At 47.8% G+C, this 21,789-nt stretch overlaps 1 protein-coding gene across 2 annotated transcripts in view; it reads left to right on the plus strand.

Moving 5' to 3' along the window:
- The first annotated feature begins 4,382 nt into the window (after positions 1 to 4,382).
- SH3GL3 (SH3 domain containing GRB2 like 3, endophilin A3) overlaps positions 4,383 to 21,789 on the plus strand; it is a 72,414-nt gene continuing 55,007 nt past the window's right edge. For both annotated transcript variants that reach the window (XM_036931973.2, XM_057494785.1), the window contains exon 1: positions 4,383 to 4,576. In XM_036931973.2, the coding sequence (XP_036787868.2) occupies positions 4,532 to 4,576 (45 nt within the window). In that variant the 5' untranslated portion in view covers positions 4,383 to 4,531. The remainder of the gene's footprint in view (positions 4,577 to 21,789) is intronic.

Genomic DNA, 21,789 nt, shown 5'->3' on the forward strand with positions numbered 1-21,789 from the left:
ACCTCCCTGACTTAGAACTAACACCCTTCACCCGTGTCTCAAAATGGTTCATACGCTGTTCTGGACAAAGGAAACGGGACCCACTCTGGTCTCCGCCGGAGGCCTCTCAGATGGCTGGGGCCGGAGCACGAGGTCATCTCAGTTGGAGGAGGTGGCGGGGCGGCCCCGGTCTGTGTGCCTTGCCCATGGTTTGTTCTAGTCACACTGTGTCTTCCGCACAATGTCTAATTATTGATGCTGACAGAGAATATAAGTCTAAACATTTTATAGAATGATGGTAACTAGCAGTTGAGTAAAAATTGGGTGTATAATTTCCAAAAACGAAGGGGAAGAAAAAACAAAGAAAACCTGAGTAATGGGTAGTGGTGATAGAAGGAACTGTGTGAAGGAGGGAAAATCCTCAGACAGCACGCCATAAAATGACAAAACTAAGACCAAATACATCCTTTTCATAATAAATGTGAATGTTTTAAATCTGTGTAGGAAAAGGCAAAGACTTATTTTTGGTCCACACACAGAATAAAATTTTTTCTTGTTTCTAGGAGTGCATGTCTAGAACAAAATAAAAGGTCAAAATAAAGGACCTATTTTAAAGTTGCTAAGAGAATTGATCTTCTATCTTCTCACCGTTAAACAAAAGCAATTGTGTGAAGTGATGGAGGTGTTACCTGGTCTTAATGTGGTAACTGTTTAGCAATATATACATGTATCAAATCACAGGTTGTACACTTTAATCTCACGCAATGTTTATGTCAATTATATCTCAATAAAGCTGGAAAAGAGACAGAAAAAAAATAAAGGACCAATAGAGACATATGAAGCACACACAAACAAAAAGTAGGGATACAAAAATTGGTATGTAACGAAGTAGAAAAAGTCATAAATAGGACACAATGTTATTTTCTATGGATAAAATTCCAGTCCACAAAGAAGATACGACAGTTGTAAACATATCCTGCTTGGCAGAATACCACAGCACTAAAATATTTAAAGCTGAACTCCCAAATGTAAGGCACAACAGACACAATCATAACTGTAGCAAGAGACTGCAGATTACTTCTCTCAGTCTTTGATAAGTAGAAAAATCAGAATACAAAGCATTTGAATGATAAGCTCAGAAGACTTGACTTATGAGATACATGATGGGAAAACATTTTGAGACATTAACTGGCATGCTTTGCTTCGCTCTCCCTCCCCTCCCCTGGGTTCTTCTGCTTCCAGCACGCAGAGATGTGAGTCACTCCCTACAGGATCAGACACAAGGACTGCAGACACTAGATCTGAAAGCTGGCCAAGCAGAGGCCAGAGAGATGTCAGTGCCCACGAGCATAGCACTCCGCCACCGGGGGAGGGGAAGAGGAGGTGAGAGCCGAGGACCTCAAGGTGGGGAGCAGGGAGCACCCGCTCCTCCGCCAGCACACGCCATCTGTCCAGAGTGCCGGACAGCCACAGCATCCTTCCGGTCATCAACCTGCAGACCACCGCAGATCCTTCAGAGAGACGCTCGCCTGTGTCTCAAGACTCTGCCACTGGTTTCGTCCCATGTAGACAATTCTGTCGAATAGCCTAAGACATGTGTATACTCCTCCCCCAAACAGATCGGGGAGTCACTGGAGGACTAATGGCCGTATAAAACGCAGACCTTGAACTGGCCAACGTGGCTCCAGCTAGTGTTTGGTTTGAAATCTTCTGAACTAGCAACTTCAGTGGAACCCATGCCTCTGCCATAAACTGACCTGTACTCTAGAAACTAAGAATATATATTATTTAAAACCTCTATGGTACATCTACAAAATGTAACATAATAGACTATGTAAAACACTTCAGACCTAATATTTGACAATAGTACCACTACCCTCAAACTTAATATAAAATGAATAAAACAAATTGAATCACCTAGAAAATATTTTTTTAAAATTGTCCTGAGAAACGTGGATCAAAGAGGAAATTAAAACTGCAATTACAAGTTTATTTAGAAAATCATCGGAAGAACTATATTGCATAATGAAAGGTGTGAAGCCAAAGCTATACTCAAGAGGAAAATTCATAGTTTTATATGTGTCAATTATAAAATAAGAAAAAATAAAGAAACCACATATTCAGCTGAAGAGATTAAGGAATCCCCAAATTAACATTAGTGGGCTTTTGTATGGCTGTTGTGTTTAGATAAACTTTTTGGCAGTTGAGCATCTGAAACTTCTTCCTGTATAAGGGAATCCACCATGGTATAGACCTTAGATGCTTAGAATTGGGCATATCTTCTAGACTCAGCCAGTTGGACACTGTCCCCTGGAACTTTGAATCTGGAGTGAGCACCTGAAAGAAGCAGGCAACAACTTAGTTTGTATTCTGTCTTAGCCGGGATTTCCCACCAGCTGCCCCAGTCATGCTGGAGACCTGACCACTGAGGTTCCTAGTTCCTGTGCACTCTCACCTGGTGCCCTACACACCTCTGAGTCTCTGGGCTGCCTGATATCCTTTCCAATACATTCTTTTCCAGCTTACATTAACAAGGGTCAGTATCTGTTGTCAATAACTCCATCCCTTGAACAAAACAGGAAGGAATGTATAATAAAGAAATAGAAACTGTAGCAATGATGAGTAAACCTAAGAAGTGTTTTAAAAGACTAATAAAACTGGCCAACCTCTAATGAGCCTAATGACTGAAAAAATAGAGCAAACTGACAAATACTTTTACAAAGGAAAAAGTGCATATGGAAATTCTTAAGTATAAGAATTATGAGAATATGACACACAACTCTACATTTGATTAAGTGAAAAGACAAATTGCCAAAATGCACTGAAGTAGGAGACTTTAATATCCTATTAACCATGGAAGAAATGCCAAAAAGTTAAAAAAAACCATCCCCTTCTCAAAGGGCACAGGGCCAGATCGGTTTAGGGAGAAGTTCCTTCAGACCTATGCGAGTAACTCTTGGCGACAGAGAAGAAAGGCAGATGGCACCTGACAGCCCTCCCTGGACCAGCCCAGGACAAGGTCCCCCCCTGCCACCCTGCAATGCCGGACCCCAGCTGCCTCTGCCTTACTGTAGCCCTTCCCCTGGGGTGGAGTCTGCTAATGAGTGGGATTCATCCTGTTGTGCGGACAGGACACCTTGCTATGTCATTCTGGCCTGGCTGTCACCACCCTCACACCGAGTTACCAGTCTAGGGGGGTGTCAGTCCTATGGAGGTGCCAGTCAGGCCCACGGCACTCACCCGTCATACTAATTAACCCTCTGGATGGCCACCTTTATCTCCTCCACTAAGTTCATTAATTTTCTCCCATATTAGAGGAAGCATGCACCTGTCCACCCCTGTCCATACCTTCCAAGAGAAGGTGAGGAAACTGAGGCACAGGTGGTGTAGCTGCTGGCCCAGTGCTCACCAGGGTGAAGTCAGGGGTGAGGGAGGCGGGAGCTATGACAGCAAAGGAGAGGCTGCACGAGTTTTGTCCTGGAGAAATGCAGGACGCCCGGGGTGGGCACCAGGGCACAGGCATAAACCAGCGTGTTGGGGCAAACCAGGTGGGCCGCCTGGTCACTGATCCCAGGTGGGATCACTTGAATGCCCAGGAGGAGAAGCACCTTTCTGGTAGTTCCTGGAGCAGGAAGAACGTGTATGGCGCGGCTGGGCGCGCACTGGAGGGCCTGGGGCCTTGGAGGCCAGGCTCAGCGCAGACGTGCACCTGTTGCGGGCAGCACTGGGGCCTCCGTGCGAATCGACCCTGGAGCTCTGTAGGGGCGCAGCCGGTGCGAGTGACGGGAGCAGGTCCCGGTCCTGTGAACCCCGCGGGCGCGGGGCGCGAGGTTTGCGGCTCGTGGGAAAGAGGCTCTGGATGCGGTCGCCAGTGGGCTCGACGCCCTGCGGAGGCGGGCACAGAATTGACGGTAAACAGCCCGGTGACTCTCAGGCGCCCAGAGCACCCAAGGGTTCGGGCGGGGTGTACCCGGAGCCCCGCAGAGCGCCGCCTCCTACGGCGGCGGGTCCCCTGCCCGGCTGCGTCTCGCTGCCCTGGCGGGGAGCAGCTTGGGGTCGCCCCTTTCCTAAGGCGCGATGCACCGGAGGGAGGCGACGCAGCCCGTGCGCAAAAGCAGGTTCGGCACCAAGGCCCGGAGGCTCGGAGAGGGACCCTGCGGCCCGTGCTGCCGCGTCCCGCGTCCCCGCGCCGTTGGGACATTGAAGCCTCCCGTCTCGCCTCGGCGACCCCGAAGCCCGTGCCACCCCCACGCCCGGCGTCCCCGCCCTCGCCTCGCAGGCCGCGGTCTCCACGCAACGATGGGCGTGGGCGGCCGGGCCTCATTTGCATACCGCCGCGGCTCGGCCAATGGGCGGCGCGGCGGCCCCGGAGCGCGGTGTTGCCGTCCGCGCGCGCGCGTGTGCGAGGTGACAGCGGCTGTGCCGGGCGCCGCGGCCGTGGGAGGCGGCGCGGCCGAGCCCAGCGCGGGGACCGGCCCGGCGCCCGCTGCCCCTGCGCTCGCCTCCGCGGGGCAGCGCGCCCGGAGACCCGCGCCCGGCCGGCGCCGGCGCGATGTCGGTGGCGGGGCTGAGGAAGCAGTTCCACAAAGCCAGCCAGGTAGGGGCGGCGCGGGGAGGCTCCTGTCGGGGCGCGGGCGGCGGGGCCCCGGGGGCGCGGCGCTGGGACGAGGGCCGCGGTCCCCGCCGGTGGGTGGGAGCCCCGGGCGCGTCTGTCGCCTGGCGGCCGCCGCCACACACGCCCCCGAGCCTGCGGCCGCGCCCGGCTGCCCAGGGCCGCCTCCCGGGTCCGCCCGGAGCTAGGCCCGCGCCCGCCACGTGCGACCCGCCCGGGGGGGCGACGCCGAGGCAGACGCGTCCGCGAACAGCGTGGACACGCCTCCACACCCGAGAATTCAGCCCGAGGCGGGGTCGCGGGGCGGCGGCGGGAGGCGAGGGGCAGCGGCGGCCCGAGCCCTGGGGGCGGGAGGCAGGCGGGGGCGTGAAACTGACGCGCGCGTGCGCGTGCAGCCCGGCAAACGGGTGCCCGCAGACCGCAGCCCCTTCCGGCCAGCGGCCCCCTCTGCGCCCCTCCCTCCCCGCGGACCCCAGTTTGCTAGAACCGGAGTGGACAGGTTTCATTCAGAACCCATGTCTGGGAGGAGGTCGCATCCTGCTTCTGCCCAGGCCTGGTCCCTGGAGAGCAGCTGAAATGAGAGGATTCTTCTCTTCTAGCCTCTTCCGGCTGGGGACCCTGGGTGACAGTGATGCCATTCAGGGCGTGGAGCCCCGGAGGAGGGGTCCGTTGGGTGACGGGGCGATGGGGGCTTCAGCAGTGGCCCTGGGCGCGTTGAGGGGCCTGTGGAACGTTCAGATGTCACTGCATTATCCTCAGGGGGGGATCGGGGGTTGAGGCCAAGACTGTAGCTGCAGACTTACTGGGATTTCCAGCCTAAATGGCAAATTTAAAATATAGAAGTGAGAAAATGCACAGTGACCTAATACAGATTCTAGTAAGCCCACACATTTAGGGACAATGTTTAGCCCAGTACTTGATAAGCAGTGGCCACTCAGTTAACATTTATTGAATAAATGCAACATTCATGGGGGACGGAGCACAGCAAGGGAAGAACTAGTGAAACGTGGGCGAGACTCTAAACCCAGAGGCAGACAGTGTTTAAATGGGGGAGTAGCCAAGAAGCACCGTGAGGACCTGAGGGCTGAGGGGCTCCCTGGGCTGGTGCAGCCCCGAGGCCGTGCACTGAGGTTACGGCAGCTTCCCGTTCATCACCGGCTGTGCTTGCTGCATTGGCTTCCTTAGCACTGGCAGGGAATTTTAGTGGGTTTGGATTTCAAATAGCAAATGTCAGATGACCAAGACAGAAGCCCTTGGGTGATTCAAGTTGGCTTCTGATCATTAACCAGAGAGAATGATTGAAATATTGGGAAGTTATTGCCTTTGCAGAAACATGCTGTTGAAGAGTTGGTTTGATTTAACCACTTATAATCGGCCTTTTAAAAGTGAAACAAGCAGAGAGAGGGTCTAATTTAGCCTTTTTTGAATGAGTTGAACTCTTTTGTGTATTTGTCTGAAAAGAAACATAAGACAGATTCTCTCTGAGCTTTACAAACCACATTTTGTGGTCATGGTGCTGGATGGATATATTTTTATCTGTTTTAGAAGTCTTTCTAAGAAATCTTGCACTGCAACAGATTTGATAGAGAAAGTAGACCCGGGTTAATGTAAGAAGGAGTACAATAATAAAAAACCCAGATGTTCTCAGACAACAGTTTAACAGCAGGTTTTAATTTACATACAACTTTCCCAGGGCAGGGAGTCCCGGATGATGTCAAAGTTTAATAATTTCCCTGGTTCCAGGCCTGGCTCTGCCACTGACCAGATCTGTGACCTTGGAATGTGACCTAACCCATCTACACCTTAGTTATCTCCCTGAGGATGGATTAGAGGATTTAGAAGCTGTGTCTCTGTTCTCAAATTGATGGTAGTGATGGTTGCACAACACTGTGAGTATACTAAAAACTACTGCACTGAACTGCACACTTTACTGAGTAAATTGTGTGGTGTGTGCACCGTAGCTCAATAAAGTACATAGAAGTGTGACTGTACACCAGCTCTGATATTTGTAAGTAATTCACTTAAAGTATTTCAGATAAAGACAAAGGTGATTAAGTGGATCTTTTATAAATAAGGGAACCAGGACCATGACAAACAGATTTTTCTCAAAGACAGGCAAGTTAAAATAATTTATAATATCCTGGTTAACTGGTCCTTCTTTCTTGATACCTTAACCAATCTCTGAGGCAAAATTGCTTTCCAAGAACTGTAAAACCCCAGGGATTATGAATCATTTTGGCAGTCCATGGAGACCAATAGGAGAGAGGAAGAAATAAACTATAATGAGATGAGTCTAAGTAGAGCTAATAACAGAATTTAATTTTTTCCTTCAGCGCTTGGGACTGGAACCCAGGTTACTTCTTTTTCCTCTTGGAAAGATTTTTTTAGTAGGTTGGTTTACACTGCACCTTGTAGGGATACAGCTTGAGTTATTGGAGATAAATACAGATAACTTAGATGGCACTGTGGCTTCTTGTTAAACGTGATGCTTGACCAATAAAAGTATAACTTAGAGTAATTTCATAAGTGTTACCACTCACTGATTTGTGTTGATTATGTTTATTTCACGTTTTCTGGAGTAGTTATTGCTGGGGCAGGAAGCTCCCCCCACCACACCAGTGCTTTCTCTAATCTGAACCCTGGGCCCGTCGCCTTATTCTCTCTTTCTGGACTTCCAGGAGTCTTATTTTCCATCCCATGAATGTCTAGGGAACAGTCTCATCTCTCCTCATTTTCTTCTTCTTTTCTGAAACTAATCATACGGTGATGACACTAGACAGTGATCACAGCTGTGGGCTTCACATTAAATTTACTTCTTGCCTTCAGGTAGAAGTGCGCTTTATGTCATATGACCTGGCAACAGCAGGGAATGTGTGAATGTTTAACACAGCTTTTTTGGGTAACTTTCTCCCCTTCCTCTTTTAATGCATTAACCAGAAAAATGATGCGTGGTCATAAGGGCTCTGGACATTTTCCCTGTGATGACTAACTGAACAGGCTGGCTGGCTGTGGATAAACACTTCTAGAAGGATATTCTTTGTAAATTATGAGAAACTCTGGGGAGGTAATGACTATCTCTTGTTTCACTTCTTATTCAAGAAAAAGATAAAGATGCACTTGGCAAAATCCATAGTGATTGATTTTTTCCCTTAGATGCATCATAAAATATATTAAGCTAAAACATTCTTACTCCTTTCCACATAGATTACTTGATAAATCCATGTCTATGTGGTATATATGTTTTTTAAGTCAGGGTGCTAATGTAGACTCTGAAACCAAATTGATTTTGATTTTCTTAATGTGGATACCATATAATCCCAACATTTCTTACTTCTGATGACTTTTTTTCTCTAAAGTAAATGTAACTGAAGGTATCACTCAGAATTTGATTTAAAAATGCATTTGGCTTACTATGCTGATGGACAGTGACTGAATGGGGTTTGTGGGGGTGGGACTTGGTGATGGGGGGAGTCTAGTAAACATAATGTTCCTCATGTAATTGTAGATTAATGATACCAAAATTAAAAAAAATGCATTTGGAAGCACATTTTCTTCTTTCCTGGATCATTTCCATCAGCATGTAGACATGTTCCTTGGTATCACTTATCTTGAAAAAAGAAGGGGAGAAAACACTTACTTGGTCTGAGATCCCGCTGTACCTCTTTCCCCTTCCCAGCAAAAGGTATTGAGAAAGTTGTTGCCCCGAAATCTACTTTCTCGTCTCCCGTTTTCTTCCCAAGCCATTCAGTCGGCCCTCCTCTCCTGTGCCGACACCTCCCTGTCTAGGTCTTGAGTGGCCGCCGAGTTGCCAGATCTGATGGTCACGTGCCCGTCCGTCTGCTGCCCGTGACCCAGGGGACATTCTGTGCGTGCAGCTCCTGCGCTCGTCCGGGTTCCCTGGGCTCAGCGCTGTCCTTCAGATCTCCTCTGACGGCTAGACTGACCCTCACCTGGCCCTTTGCTAGAGAGAGCAGGCCTGGAGTGGGGTTTTTTCTCTTGTACCTGTTAGTATTTTTGGGGTGACAGCTTCTTCAGCTCTTGGATATATGAGGAAAAAGAACACGCAGGAAATGCACCACTAAGTCATTTCTTGGGCCCCGAGGTTCCTAGCTGGGATGCCTTCTTCCCTCCACCTTTCGGGGTCTTCTTATGTTTGTGTTAGATATGATGCCTGGGATCTTGTTTGCAGTTAGTGGGAAGAATAGGGAGAAGTCTGTCTATCCCACCTTCCGTGAAGCGGAAGTCCTGTTACCCACTTAAAATCCTTCTTAGCAGATAAGACTAATAGTTTCATGTCTTGTTTATCCCTTATGGTATCCTAAGCCTGTTAAACATTACCTGGCACATAGTAGGTGCTCAGTGACTGTCTACTAATGCTGAGTGAACATTCAGCAGATAGTGAGGGTGGAGAATTGGAGCCTGGCCGGTCTGCTTCTGTTTAACTCCAGCCAATTATTGGTTGACTAGATACTCTTAGATTTGGAGGGGAGGAATGTTCAAAATCTGGGTTTTATATACAATTTCCTGGTTTTGAAATATTGACAATTAATTTAGAATTTTAAAATGCTGTACAGGCCCAAAGAAAAATATGTGTGATGGATTAATATGGTCCACTGCCAAGTGGTTGGCAACTTGCCCTTCAAAGTCTCAGACCAGCAAATATGGCTTGAGTGGTTCAATGGCAGGTCAGCTTTTTCTTAGACTCGAATAATAGATGACGATTCCTGGTAGTTCATGGTGTGGCCAGTACTTGCTTAGGAGCTAAATATGGTCTCCGTAGAGACAGCTCTTGGCTTTTTGTCTCGGGATATTCCTGGAGGCTGTGTTGGAAGGCAGGCTGGATGGAAGAGAACTGAGCATTTGCCCACGTGCTGTGTGTCAGGATCTTCGCAGGAGCTTGGCTGGCGTGATGTGGAAGCTGTGCAGTGATCAGGTCGAAGGGCAGAGAGCTGTCAAGTCATCACCAACTTGTCAGTGCTCGGCGGGCAGAGCAGCAGAAGGCAGAGTTGGAAGTGAGTGGCAGCCTCGCATGACTCTGCAGGTGCCGGTGAGAAATGAGTGGAGCTGGTGCTCTGCTTGGAGTGACCTGTTCAGGACTCCACTGGATATCCCGAGGCAGGCGCAACCGCTTCTCTGGTGGTTTCACTGAGTCCAAGTCATGTCATGTAAAACAGGCTTTAATGAAGTTTATATGATTTGTAAAATTTGAATAGAGAAATGTTAACCTACATCCTTGGATTTTATCCATCCTGGAATCCTGCATTTCAAACTGGTGTCTCAGATTTAGTGCTTTTTCCAAGAAATGATGGAGTTATGTCTAAAACATGTGGTCGTGTCTCATTAAGGGTTGTTTTCTCAGTATGATGGAATGTTGTCCTGGACCAGGGGTGATGCCACACGGTTAGCATATAAAGCAGAAACTTCAGCATGAAAATGACATAGAATCCTATAACTTGGCCATAGATAGTGAGGATTTGGGCCTTTGGGGGCTTACAAGCCAATAATTCACCTCTTTTATTTCTCTTGCGTTTCAGCAGTGGATTCCTTCCCTGGGAGCAGTGGATGGAGGCCCAGGTTCACTTGGAAGGAGTAGAAGTGGGAGTGGGAGCAACTGGGAAAATAGAGAAATCTCTCTTGTTTTGGTCTTTTTTCCCCCATTGAGTGGGCATAGCTCAATCAAGTATGTTCAGCGTGCCTTTCATTTAACTCCATTCTACAATGTTTTGCAGCTAAACTTCCAGGAATTGAACCTCTGTTGGCGTTGGTGGAAAGAGCTGGGGGTTGCAGGGACTGGAGGCCTGCCGGAGGGTGGCTGTGCTCCACGGGGAGCCGGGCCCCCCCGGCCGGCTGTGAGGGCTTAGTGTGGGGGGGGTGCAGGCCTGGGGAACAGGAAGCTCCCTGCCAGGGGAGAGAGAAGTGGGATTTAGAGGTGGGAGAACGAGGCTTCCCACGTTTCCCCAGCAGTGTGGCTTTGTGCGAGTAACTGAACTCTCCTTGGGGTCTGACTTCCTCATCCTTGAAATGGGGGTACCGAGGCCTGCATTGGAGGTTGCTCACGGGAGTGTCTGTTTATTGAGTGCTTTTCGTTTTGCAAGCACACAACCCAGATGCATAACTTCACAGCAACCTGCTAACATAGTTGCTCTTTCACCATTTTAATAAATGAGCAAAGACAGACAGCCTTTGGAAAGTGCCCAGACCAAATCCCCCGGGTCCCAGGGTCTGACCTGGGCTCTCATCTGTGTCTCAAGTGGATAAGGAGGCCCAGAAGGCTGTTCTCAAGGCCCCAGAGCATCCTTGTCTTGGAGCAGGGGCTTGAACTCAGCAATTACATTTGTTGTTCTTTCCTGTATAATAGCATGATTTCCAGAGGAAGATTGAATGAATGCACAGGCTCATACATGAATTCTTCTGCGGGACAGGGAGAAAAGGGTGGCAATATTTGTTGTCTCGGCACCTACCAGGCCTGTGACCTCGGGTATCTACTTATTGTGCCCGAGTTTTCTCATCTGAAGTGGATATCATCATAGGACATCTTCCTAGGCTTGTGATGAGGATTAACGGAATGGTTATGTGTAAGGCACTCGGAAGAATGCTTGCCACAAAGTAACGGCTAAATTACTAGCTTTTACCACAGGTGTACCTTGTTTTATTGCACTTCACATTTTTTATAGACTGAAGGTTTGTGGCAGCCTTGTGTTGAGCAAGTCTGTTTTTTTTCCCATCACCTGTGTTTGCTCACTTTGTGTCTCTGTAGTACATTTTAGTCATTTTTGTACTATTTCAGACTTGTCATTATTATTATATTTGTCACGGTGTCCTGTGATCAGTGATCTTTGATGTCACTACTGCAGTTGTTTTGGGGCACCACAGACCGCGCCTATACAAGACAGCGGACTTCATCGATGAATGTGTGTGTGTTCTGACTGTGCCACTGACCAGTCATTCCCCCTCTCTCTCCCTCTCCTCTGCCCCCCTATTCCCTGAGACACAAAAATATTGAAATTAGGCCAATTAATAACCCTTCAATGGCCTCTAAGTGTTCAAGTTGAACGTCTCTCACTTTAAACCAAAAGCTAGAAACGACCAGGCTTAGTGAGGAGGGCGCGTCAACAGCCAGGAGGGGCCGAGAGCTCAGCCTCCCGTGCCAGTCAGCCAGGCTGTGAGGCAGGGGAAAGCTCTGGAAGGAAATCAAGGGCTGCTCAGTGAGCACACGGGTGACAGGAAGTGAAATAGCCTTACTGCTGATATGGAGGAAGTTCCAGTGGTCTGGGTAGGAGATCAAACCAGCCACAATGTTTCCTTGAACCAAATCCCAATCCCGAGCAAGGCCCTAACTAATCCTGTGCCGAGAGAGGTGAGGAGGCTGCAGATGAGCCTGAAGCTGGCAGAGGCTGGTTCCTGAGGCTTGAGGAAGGGAGCCGCCTCCTTGACATAGAAGCGCAAGAGGGGCAGCAGGTGCTGGTGGATAAGCTGCAGCAGGTGACGCAGAAGGCCCGGCTGAGAACATTCATGAAGGTGCCACGCTAAGCAACAGACTCTCAGTGTGGGTGAAACAGCCTCCTACTGGAAGAAGATGCCTTGTAGGACTTTCACAGCTACAGAGGAGAAGTCAGGGCCTGGCTTCAAGGGATAGGCTGACTCTCTTGATAGGGGCTAATGCAGCTGGGGACTTTAAATTGAAGCCAGTGCTCACCATTCTGAAAATCCTAGGGCCCCTAAGAGTTATGCTAAATCTCCTTTGTGCTCTGTAGAACAGCAAAGACCGGCTGATAGAACAGCTGTTTATGGTGTGGTTTTCTGAATATTTTAAGCCTGTTGTTGAGACCTACTGCTAAGAGAAAAAGATTATTTTCAAAAGGTGCTCACTGACAATGCACCTGGTCACGTGAGAGCTTGGGTGGAGACGTGCAATGAGTTTCATATTCTTCTCACACCTGCTAATACAACATCCATTCTGCAGCCCATGCATCAAGGAGTAATTTCAATTTTCAAGTCTTATTATTTAAGAAATACATTTTGTAAGATAACAGCTGCCACAGATGGTGATTCCTTTGGTAGATCTGGGCAAAGTAAGTTGAAAACCTTCTGGAAAGGACTCACCATTCTAGATACCATTAAGAACATTCATTATTCATTCATGGGATGAGGTTAAAATAACTAACAGGAACTTGGAAGAAGTTGATCCCAGCCTTCCTTGGTGACTTCGAGGGGTCCAGGGCTTCAGTGCAGGAAGTCACTGGAGATGTGGAAATAGCAAGAGAACTAGGACTAGAAGATGGGACTGAACTGCTGCATCTCATGATAAACTTGAACAGGTGAGGAGTTGCTCCTTAGGGATGAGCCAAGAAAGTAGCTTCTTGAGATGGAATCTGCTCCTCGTGAAGATGCTGTGAAGACTGTTGGAACGACAACAAAGGATTTAGAATATGGCATAATCTTACAGTGGCTGAGTTTGGGAGGATTGACTCCAGTTTTGAAGGAAGTCCTACCGTGAGTAAAACACTATCAAACAGCATCGCCTGCTACAGAGAAACTGTTTGTGAAAGGGTCAGTCGATGTGGCACTTTATCATTGTTCTATTTTAACACAACTGTCCTATGATTTCCCTTACATGTGGAATCTCAAACACAAAACAAATGAACAAACAACAAACGGAAATGGACTCATAAGTGAGAGAAGGGGCTGGTGGTTGCCAGAGGAGGACGGGCGAAATGGGTGGGGGGCACTTAGGTGTGCTGACTTCCAATATCAAGTGGATAGGTCAGGGGTGGAAAGGCACAGCATGGGGGATACAGTCAATATTATAATAACTTGTGTGGTGACAGACGGTAACTAATTGTGGGGAGCATTTTGTAATGTACATAATTGTTGAGTCACTATATTATACACCTGAAACTAATATGATATTATGTGTCAACAATACATCAGTTAAAAAAAATTGCCCCAGCCACCCCAGGCTTCAGCAGCCACCAATCAGGTCAGCCGTCAGCACGGGGCAGAGACCTGTACCAGGTGAAAGATGACAACTCCCTGAAGGCTCAGGTGATGGTCAGCAATTTTTAACAATAAAGTATTTTTAAATTAAGGTGTGTACATTGTTTTTTTTAGACATAATGCTATTGCACACTTAATCAACTACAGCATCTTGTAAGCAAAGCTTATATGTGCACTGGGAGACCAAGAAATCGATTTGACTCACTTTGCCGTGCGACTCGCTTTCCTGCCATGTTCTGGACCCGGCGACCATGTCTCTGTGGTGTGCCTGTGTCATGTGACCACTTACTGAGGGTCTTCAGGTTCTTTGTCCGCATAATTAGATTTACCGTGTTTTCAAGATAAAGTCCTTTCAATGAAAATTAATTTTTAGTTGTTACTGGGCGTCACAGTCATTTCTCTTATTTTCATTTTAAAACTATTACAACACAAATGAATACATTTTTAAGGTTAAAAAAAATACCCTTTAATCCTACCACCCTTATGCTATTATTTTTATCTTTCTGTCCTTTTGGGATCTGTCAAAATAAATCAATATATCTACACTGTTTCCGTAAGTAATGACCAACTCCATTTTTATCACTGTTTGATTTAGTGATAAAATCACCATCACCTGCCAGGCACACGTTACAGGCTTTATCTCCTACAATTCTCGTAGCTTTGTGAAGAAGCTGCAATGGTCCCTATTTGGCAAATGAGAAAACCGAGGCACCCAGAGATTTTGCAGCAGTTTTCACAGCGCACGGGTGGTCTCCGTGGGGCTGGGATGAGCCTGGAGGGTCACCGAGCTCTCGGGCCTTCGCTCTGTGTGGTGCTGAAGTGGGATGCGCTTTGGGAGAGCATTGGTGGGACATGTTGTCTCTTTCCTGGCACCTGTTTGTTCGCTCTGTGGATTGAGGGAACTAATTCCCATCACAGAGAACAGAATGATGCTGAGGTCATCTTTCCCTGGGTATCCCTGGCACCAGGCGCGAGGTGACACTAGACCACGCAGGCACCGAACAGCGATTTATTAGCCAGTTTTGCGCTCCTGGGATGGGGCTGCATTTTAGCTACTTCTGCCCCCCCTTTCCTGCTGCCATTCGATATAGTTCAGCTCAGAAATGGCATACTTTGTTTTTGACCTGTGTCACATTAAACTAGACACATATTTTTCAGCGTGGCAGAAGGAAGCAGTGCAGTGTCCTCCTTTACTCGGGCGTGTGGAAGAGCACGGTCGTGCAATAGGATGGAGACTCAATCCTTGGAGACTCAAGGATTGATTACATTTTCAGTTGGAAATATCTCCTTTGACTGCAGAGAAATATCTGGTTTGGCTGTGTTGAAGAAAGCTGTTCTAGCTGTTTTGGTCTGGCAGTGGTGGAGTTCTTAGATTTGATGTTTTCTGCCTGTGACAGACAAATATTCCAGAAAGAATGGGGGTAGCATTGAAGTCTGTTGTGGGGAAAGGAGTTACTTTTCTTATTAAAAGAAGATAGCATTAAAGAGGGACAGGCATTTCCAATTTATTACCTAAGAAAAAGAGTATTATAATTTCTTCTCTCACCTGGTGGTGGTTGAGAGTACCTGCTTAGCATATCCTTGCCAACACTGGGTATTATTATTCTTTTTAAAATTTGCCATTGGAGTTTTTAAAACATGTTCCATTATTTTGATTTCATATCAAAATTGATTATGATTTCAATTGGTTTCATATAGGAAATCTTGATTTCTCTTTTTCAGTATATTGAAACATTTGTATTTCATATATGCACTGGTCATGTGCATGTCATCTTTTGTAAATTACCTTGTAATATTTTTCCATTTTTTTCTGCTTGTCATTTTCAAATTTATATATATCTTAAGTATATTCATCCATCCACCGTCCTGTATCTTCGAATGGTTCATTTAGCTAATCCTCTGTGTTTAGACATTTGTGTTGTTTTCCTGTTTGTAATTCTTATTCTCACTGGGACTTGTTCTCCAAATCTTTTCTTTCTACAAACATAATAATCTCTTGACTTTTTCCTTTAACTGAGAATTTTCCTGCTTATCTTCTAAGTCTCTATGCTTTGATGTACAAGCTGGCTTTTCGATGCTGTTCTGTTTTTAGTTTAACAGTTATGTTTCTCTATGGATAATCTTGATCTCTGTCCTTTTTCCAGAGATGCAATGTCATCACGAATCCCACTTGGGAATAGGAATAAAATGAACTGTTCACATTTCCTTTCATCGCCTTCTGACTCTCGTGGGTGAGCTGACTTTCACTTCTCAGTCTGCTGCTGTTATTTTGAACTACTGCCTTTCTCTCAGGTGATTTTTCCTCCCTTTCTCTTAAAGATAGTGGCCTGATTGTGTCTGGTTTCAGTCCATGAGGTCTAGTCTGTCAGACTGGGGGTGGTGAAACAGGAGAGCCTTCGATTTATAGTTCAGTTTTCTCAAGGGAAGTTTGCACTTACTTACTTTCTGGAACAGGGAGGGCCTCGCTCTAGCCCAGGGCTGCCCAGGACAACTTTCCGTGATGATGGAAATGTTCTAGGATATGAGCTGCCTGATGTGACAGCCACTAGCCACACACGGCTAGTGAGCATTTGAGATGTGGCTAGTGTGACAGAGATAGTGTTCTAAAATTTTATTAATTGTAATTACAATTAAAATTTAAATGGCCACATGTGGCCACATGGGTATGTATTGGATAGCACAGCCACCGTGAGGGTTGGGACCTATGTGTGTTTTGTTCACTGCTAAACTCCCAGCCCCAGGGTCACACAGTGGGCACATAGTATTTGTGGAAATACATGAATAATCCCGCTCTGAATACTTCTCTTAGCTCTGGCCACTCTGACAAACAACCGCTGACTGGGCGGTTTAAACAACAGACACTAACTTCTGGGGCTTGAACGTCCAAGCTCCAGGAGCTCCCAGACTTGGCTTCTGGTGAGGATTGTCTTCCCGGCCTGCAGGCCACCTCTGCCCTGCCGCATCCTCACGCAGTGAAGAGCATGAGCTCTGGCCCCCCTCGTAAGGACCCGAGCCCCATCACGAGGATTTCTCCCACTCTTGTGACCTCGTATAGACCAAATTCCTCCCGACGGCTCCACCTCCACATACTCTGGGGGTTTGGGCTTCACCTTCACAGGCACAAAACATTCATTCCTTCCCAGCATCCCCAAGCCCGAATCCCAGCGTCCACCTAGAGCCTCTTCACATACCCTCAAGTCAGGTGTGAGACTCAAGGTAAGATTCATGCCGAGGCAGAATCCCTCTGCAGCTGTGAACCTGTGAAACCGGGTAAGGTGTGTGCTTCCAAAATACAATGGTGGGCACGCTTGGAAATGACACACCCATTCCAAATGGGAGAAATCAGAAGGAGGGGGCAAAGGGTCCCCCCCATATCCGAAACCTAGTGAGGCAGTTGCCATTTGGTCTTTAAAGGCTAAAGAATTAATCTCTGGTCTGATGCTTTGTCTTCAGGACCCACCCAACTGGTGACCTGCCTTCAGACCAGCTTGGGTGGTGGTCCCTTCTCTGCCCCTCTGCTGGTCCGAGTCCTGCCTGCTGAGCTTCAGGTGTGCGCCATCTGGCCGGTGGGGATGGAGGGCCCGCCACCACCACCCTGACACCAGGGAGGCAGCCGTGACCATTGCCAAATCGCCCTAGGGACTGTTCTTCTCTGCTCTCGAAGGGCAGCGCGTGTTCACAGTTGAAGAGCTCTCTGTCCAGTCCTGCAGGTCTGAGAAGGCCTTTCATTTCGTCCTGTCTCAGCCTTCTTCAGCTCAGACTGCCAGTGTTTCTGCTGGGCTGGTGGATCATGTCCATGATTCACATCCGTATGAATCTCCTTATCAGGTGGCATTTAGCCCCACATTCCATGATCTCTTAAGAATAATAAGCTTTCTCATCTTTGCAGTGTGGATAGGCTGAGAGTTTCCCAAATCTAAAGGTTCTGGTCCCTTTTTCAATCCACAATTCCTTCTTCAGTTAATCTCTCTCCTCTTTCACTTAACTAGAAGTCAGTAGAAACCCATCTGCTCCTTCACCATTTTGCTTAGAAGTCTCCTCCGCTGAGTATCCAATTTCACTGAGCACAGATTCTACCATCAGGAAACACTAGACCCTGTTCAGCCACATTTTTTGCCACATTGTAGCAAGGATCGCCTTTCCTCCATTGTCCAATAATATGTTGCTCATCTCCATCTGAGACCTCCCTGGGATGGCCTTTATTCTCCGATTTACTGACCTTCTGTTCGCCATTACCCGTGCCCCCTCCGAGAAGGTGGGAGCAGCCTCTCCGGTCTCCTCTTCTCTTCCTGAGCTCTCCCCAGAACCGCCCCTACATCCCGAGTTCCAGCATACACCCAAGACCCCAGCGGCCTCTACCCATCACTGTGTCCCACAGGGGCTTCCGCATCTCCGTGCGCTTTACCGCAGCGTCCTGCTGCTTGGCACTAACCGGTGCGGGCTGCTGTGACAGAGCCCCACAGACCGGGTGGCTCACAGCACAGACACTTCCTCCCAGTTCTGGGGGCTGGGGGCTTCGAGATGGTGGTGCCGGCGGACCTGGTCCCCAGGGGCACATGTCTGTCGTCGTCCTGTTCCCTCACACGGAGGAGAGGGGGTGCTCTAGACTCCTCGCCTTAGAAGGACAGCCACCGTGACTGAATCTAAACGTGATTACCTCCCGGGCTGCACCTCCAAAGACCATCACCTGGGGGCTCGGGGTCCAGTGTGCGAGCTGTGGGGGCGCACACGTTCCAGAACAGCAGCGCTCAGGTACAGATACTTGATCTTTGGGTGCAAACCTGTGGGTGGAGTTGCTGGGTCATTCTCAACTCTCTTACAATCCAGCCCCTGACTTTCTTTCCTTTTTTCATTCTTTTCCCCACGGACATCCTAGCTGCTCTGGCTGTTCCTGCACAAAAGCCTCAGGGGACCCAATCCAGCTTACAGAGGCAGCCTGACATGCCGGACACCCCTTACTCTGCCCCTCCTCTTGTTTGGTCCGTTGGAATGGCCAGGCCAGTTGCCCCGTCCTTCGGGCGTGGCTCGTTTCCTCCTGCCATGCTCCTCTTGGCCCTGCATGTCCTATGATTTGGCTACAGTGCTTCTTCCTTCCCCCATTCCTTCTGTGTGACGCGTGCCCCTCTCCTGTGTGTGGCCCAGTGGGGCGAGGCGCCCTCATCCCCTGTGAGCCCAGAGCAGTCCCTGCTCTTCCTGCGGGAAAGCTGTGGGCTGCAAGGCCTTTGTTCCTAGTCCTCGAGGAACTGTTTCTGTTCTCTTATGCTTCAAATTCTGGTCGTAGGCCCTAGACTGTTGTGTTTCGGTTTTCTTGCCCATGAATGGGCCTAGTGTAGGCGCAGGGATGTGACACACGGTTTGCTCACAGTGCCCTCCCTGCCCTCCATGGCCAAGGCCGGGGCCTGAGCTGGGGTCCCCGGTGGGACAGCTCTGCTCCACGGCATCGTGGGTAGCTCTTTTTGGCTGACAGTTTCTCTCTTTTGCCCTCTCCATCCATTTTCTGACAATATTAAATGGATGTAGTCCTGTAGGAGCCGAGGCCACCTGTGGTCCCTCTTTCCTGGCCTGAGAATGTGCACAGGCCTGCAGACACTGTTCCCAGGTGGGGCGGCTGCACCCCAGGAGTGCAGTGAGTCTGCTGTCTCTGCACCTCAGGGTTGGTGCCTGGCAGCTGTAGGTTCTGGATGGACGAGGCAGGAAAGTTATTGATGAGATGCAGGGACCACCGCCTCCAGGAGGGGTTCCCAGCAGTGTCAGGCTGCTTGTGTGGTTTGGACCGCCTCTCTTTTGTATGGGAACAGGCTTTTGTATAGGAACAGTCAGTGGGGTTAGGATGTCCATGGGGTCACTGCTAGTTTCGGAAAAGGTCTAGTGATAATAACTATGTGCCTCAATTACAGCCTTGTCTCCGAGGGTCTAGTTCATGGTTCAGGCATGACCTGCTCCTGAGTCAGACGCGTTCCTCTCGCCAGTTTGGAAATGGAAAAAAGATCAGGATTGCAGAGCACAGGGTAGAGCATCTGCGGGATGCGTGATTCCAATTGCAACCTTGTGGCGCCTTCCTAGGCTGCCTCAGAGACCCAACAGTCTGGTGCCCGGGGTGTGTGGTGGACTCTGAGGGGGCACAGAGCACACGTAGGAGCGGGGTAAGGACTGTTAGGACGAAGTTCATGTTTCCTTCCAAATGATTACTAGGGACTCCAGCTTTAAAGGAGCTCAGATTTCCTGCTACCTCACCTGTTTCACCCAGGAGATCAGAACTTCTCAGTCCTTTGTTGCTCAGTTGGGGTAATGAATAATTTTAAGTTAGGACTTCATATGTCAAATCTAATTGTATTGGTGTGATGAGTGTAGGTTCCTGTTAAGTCTCACAGTTTGGCCAGCATTGGTTCCTGTTAAATAGAAGAACCATATATATACGTTGAAGCTGGAGATGGATAGAGGGAAAAGTTCTCTAAAGAATATGCTGTCTTTATAGGGCCTCCTCGAATACCAAGAAACATGAATAATTTAGGGATTTAACCCTGGAATAAGTAGAAACTACCCTTTGCTGTCTTGAAGGAGTTTGCAGTCACTTTGGGGGGAGTCCTTCCCTGCTTTCCCCACCCACCTCATAATGTCACAAAACCTAATTCAATTATAATCTTGGAAAAAAGTCAAACATAAACAGTGCTCAAAAATATTGGGTGTGGAGTTCCATGTTCCCTTGATGTGGTCGTTGCACTTGGAGCCCCCACACTCCCTCCATCCTCACGGAGCCTGCCGTGGGCTGGGCTGGGAGTGAATGCATTCACACAGGGTTTGCCTGTCAGTGCCTTGTGTTGAAGGAAAGACAGAAGCGGGTGTCATGGAAGGCTGAAGGATTTTTTTTTCTTATTTGGTCATAAGTGCTTTTTGTTATTAATGCATGTGCAATCAGACCACTTCATACCAAATGCACAGCAGTTCTGTAAATGGCTCTGCCTGGTGCAAAATACCTCATTTTGTATAGAAATGCAGAATTGCTTCATGTAGATAGAAGAGAAAGAGTCTTTGCTTTATTCACATAGGAATAACACGTCTTTGTTCATGGAGAAGAGAAGTGCCTCTTATTGTTTAGAAGCTGTGTGAATTTTAAATAAAGCTGATGGCCCACTATGTTATATCTTTTGGGGAAAAAGATTACCTTTGGTTATGTGAGTTTGGCCCTTAATGCCTAATTTGGTGGCATTAATGATTTTTGCTTTGCAGTTTGGTTATTATGTGAAGGACACCACATTTGCCTCAGCCATTGCTTATCTGTGAATTGGTTTAGCAAAATTGTTTAATTGTAACTTAAAAAGATATTTGTTTATTCATATTCTCTTGTTCCCAATAATATTTGAAGCAGCTTGTAAGAAATTTAAAAAGAAAAATAATACGAATAATAAGTCATAATCAGGGAAAATATAAACGTGGTAAATCAAGGCTCGTGGAGGTCTGTGGGAGGATATCTACATGTAAATACAGATATTTAAAGGTCCTTATTAAAAAGGGTAATGGCGCTGCTGTGCTTGATCCCCAGCTTTGATGCGCAGCCTCCTGGCAGCCAAAGAGGAAAGAGGCGAATGAGTGATCAGTGTTCTGGCTGTGAAGGGCTCCTAAGGCGTGTCCACCACTGAGCAGGAGCACGGCATGCAGGCTTCCCCAAAAGAAAACCGGCCAATTGGAAGTGCAGATTGGAAAGGATGCTGGTGGGCCCAGGCGCTGTGTCTGTACCCGAGGCCTTGCTCCTTATAGAAGGCACGCCCCCCGGAGGCCGCCGGCAGGACTGCAGTAGAAGTAGGGCGGCAGGAGCCCCTGGTGTCCCCTCACAGCCGCTCTGCAGCGCCCCATGGGAGCATCGGGCCTTCTTTGAAGGGGTCACTGGTCCTTAGCAAAGTGGGAAAATATAAGAACAAACAAGGAAAAAAAGCGAGTTTTTATCAAATCTCGACTTGAGAGATTTACTTGATTTTAGGGATTATGTTCTTCCTATAATTTTAGTATTTAAAGGTCCTTATTAAAATGCAACAACAGCAATAGTATGAAAAAAGGAAGTGTTTTTTCTTAAGAAAATGAAGAGTTGGAAACACTTTGTTATATGATAGTAATAGTTTAAAAATTAATAATAGTATTTTATAAAATGTTTTATATTAACACCTTTTAATAAGTATTTTATAGCTGTGATTAAATATGTTAATTTA

Source organism: Manis pentadactyla, chromosome 18 (genome assembly GCF_030020395.1).
Source record: "Manis pentadactyla isolate mManPen7 chromosome 18, mManPen7.hap1, whole genome shotgun sequence".
In the NCBI taxonomy this organism is placed as follows: domain Eukaryota; kingdom Metazoa; phylum Chordata; class Mammalia; order Pholidota; family Manidae; genus Manis; species Manis pentadactyla.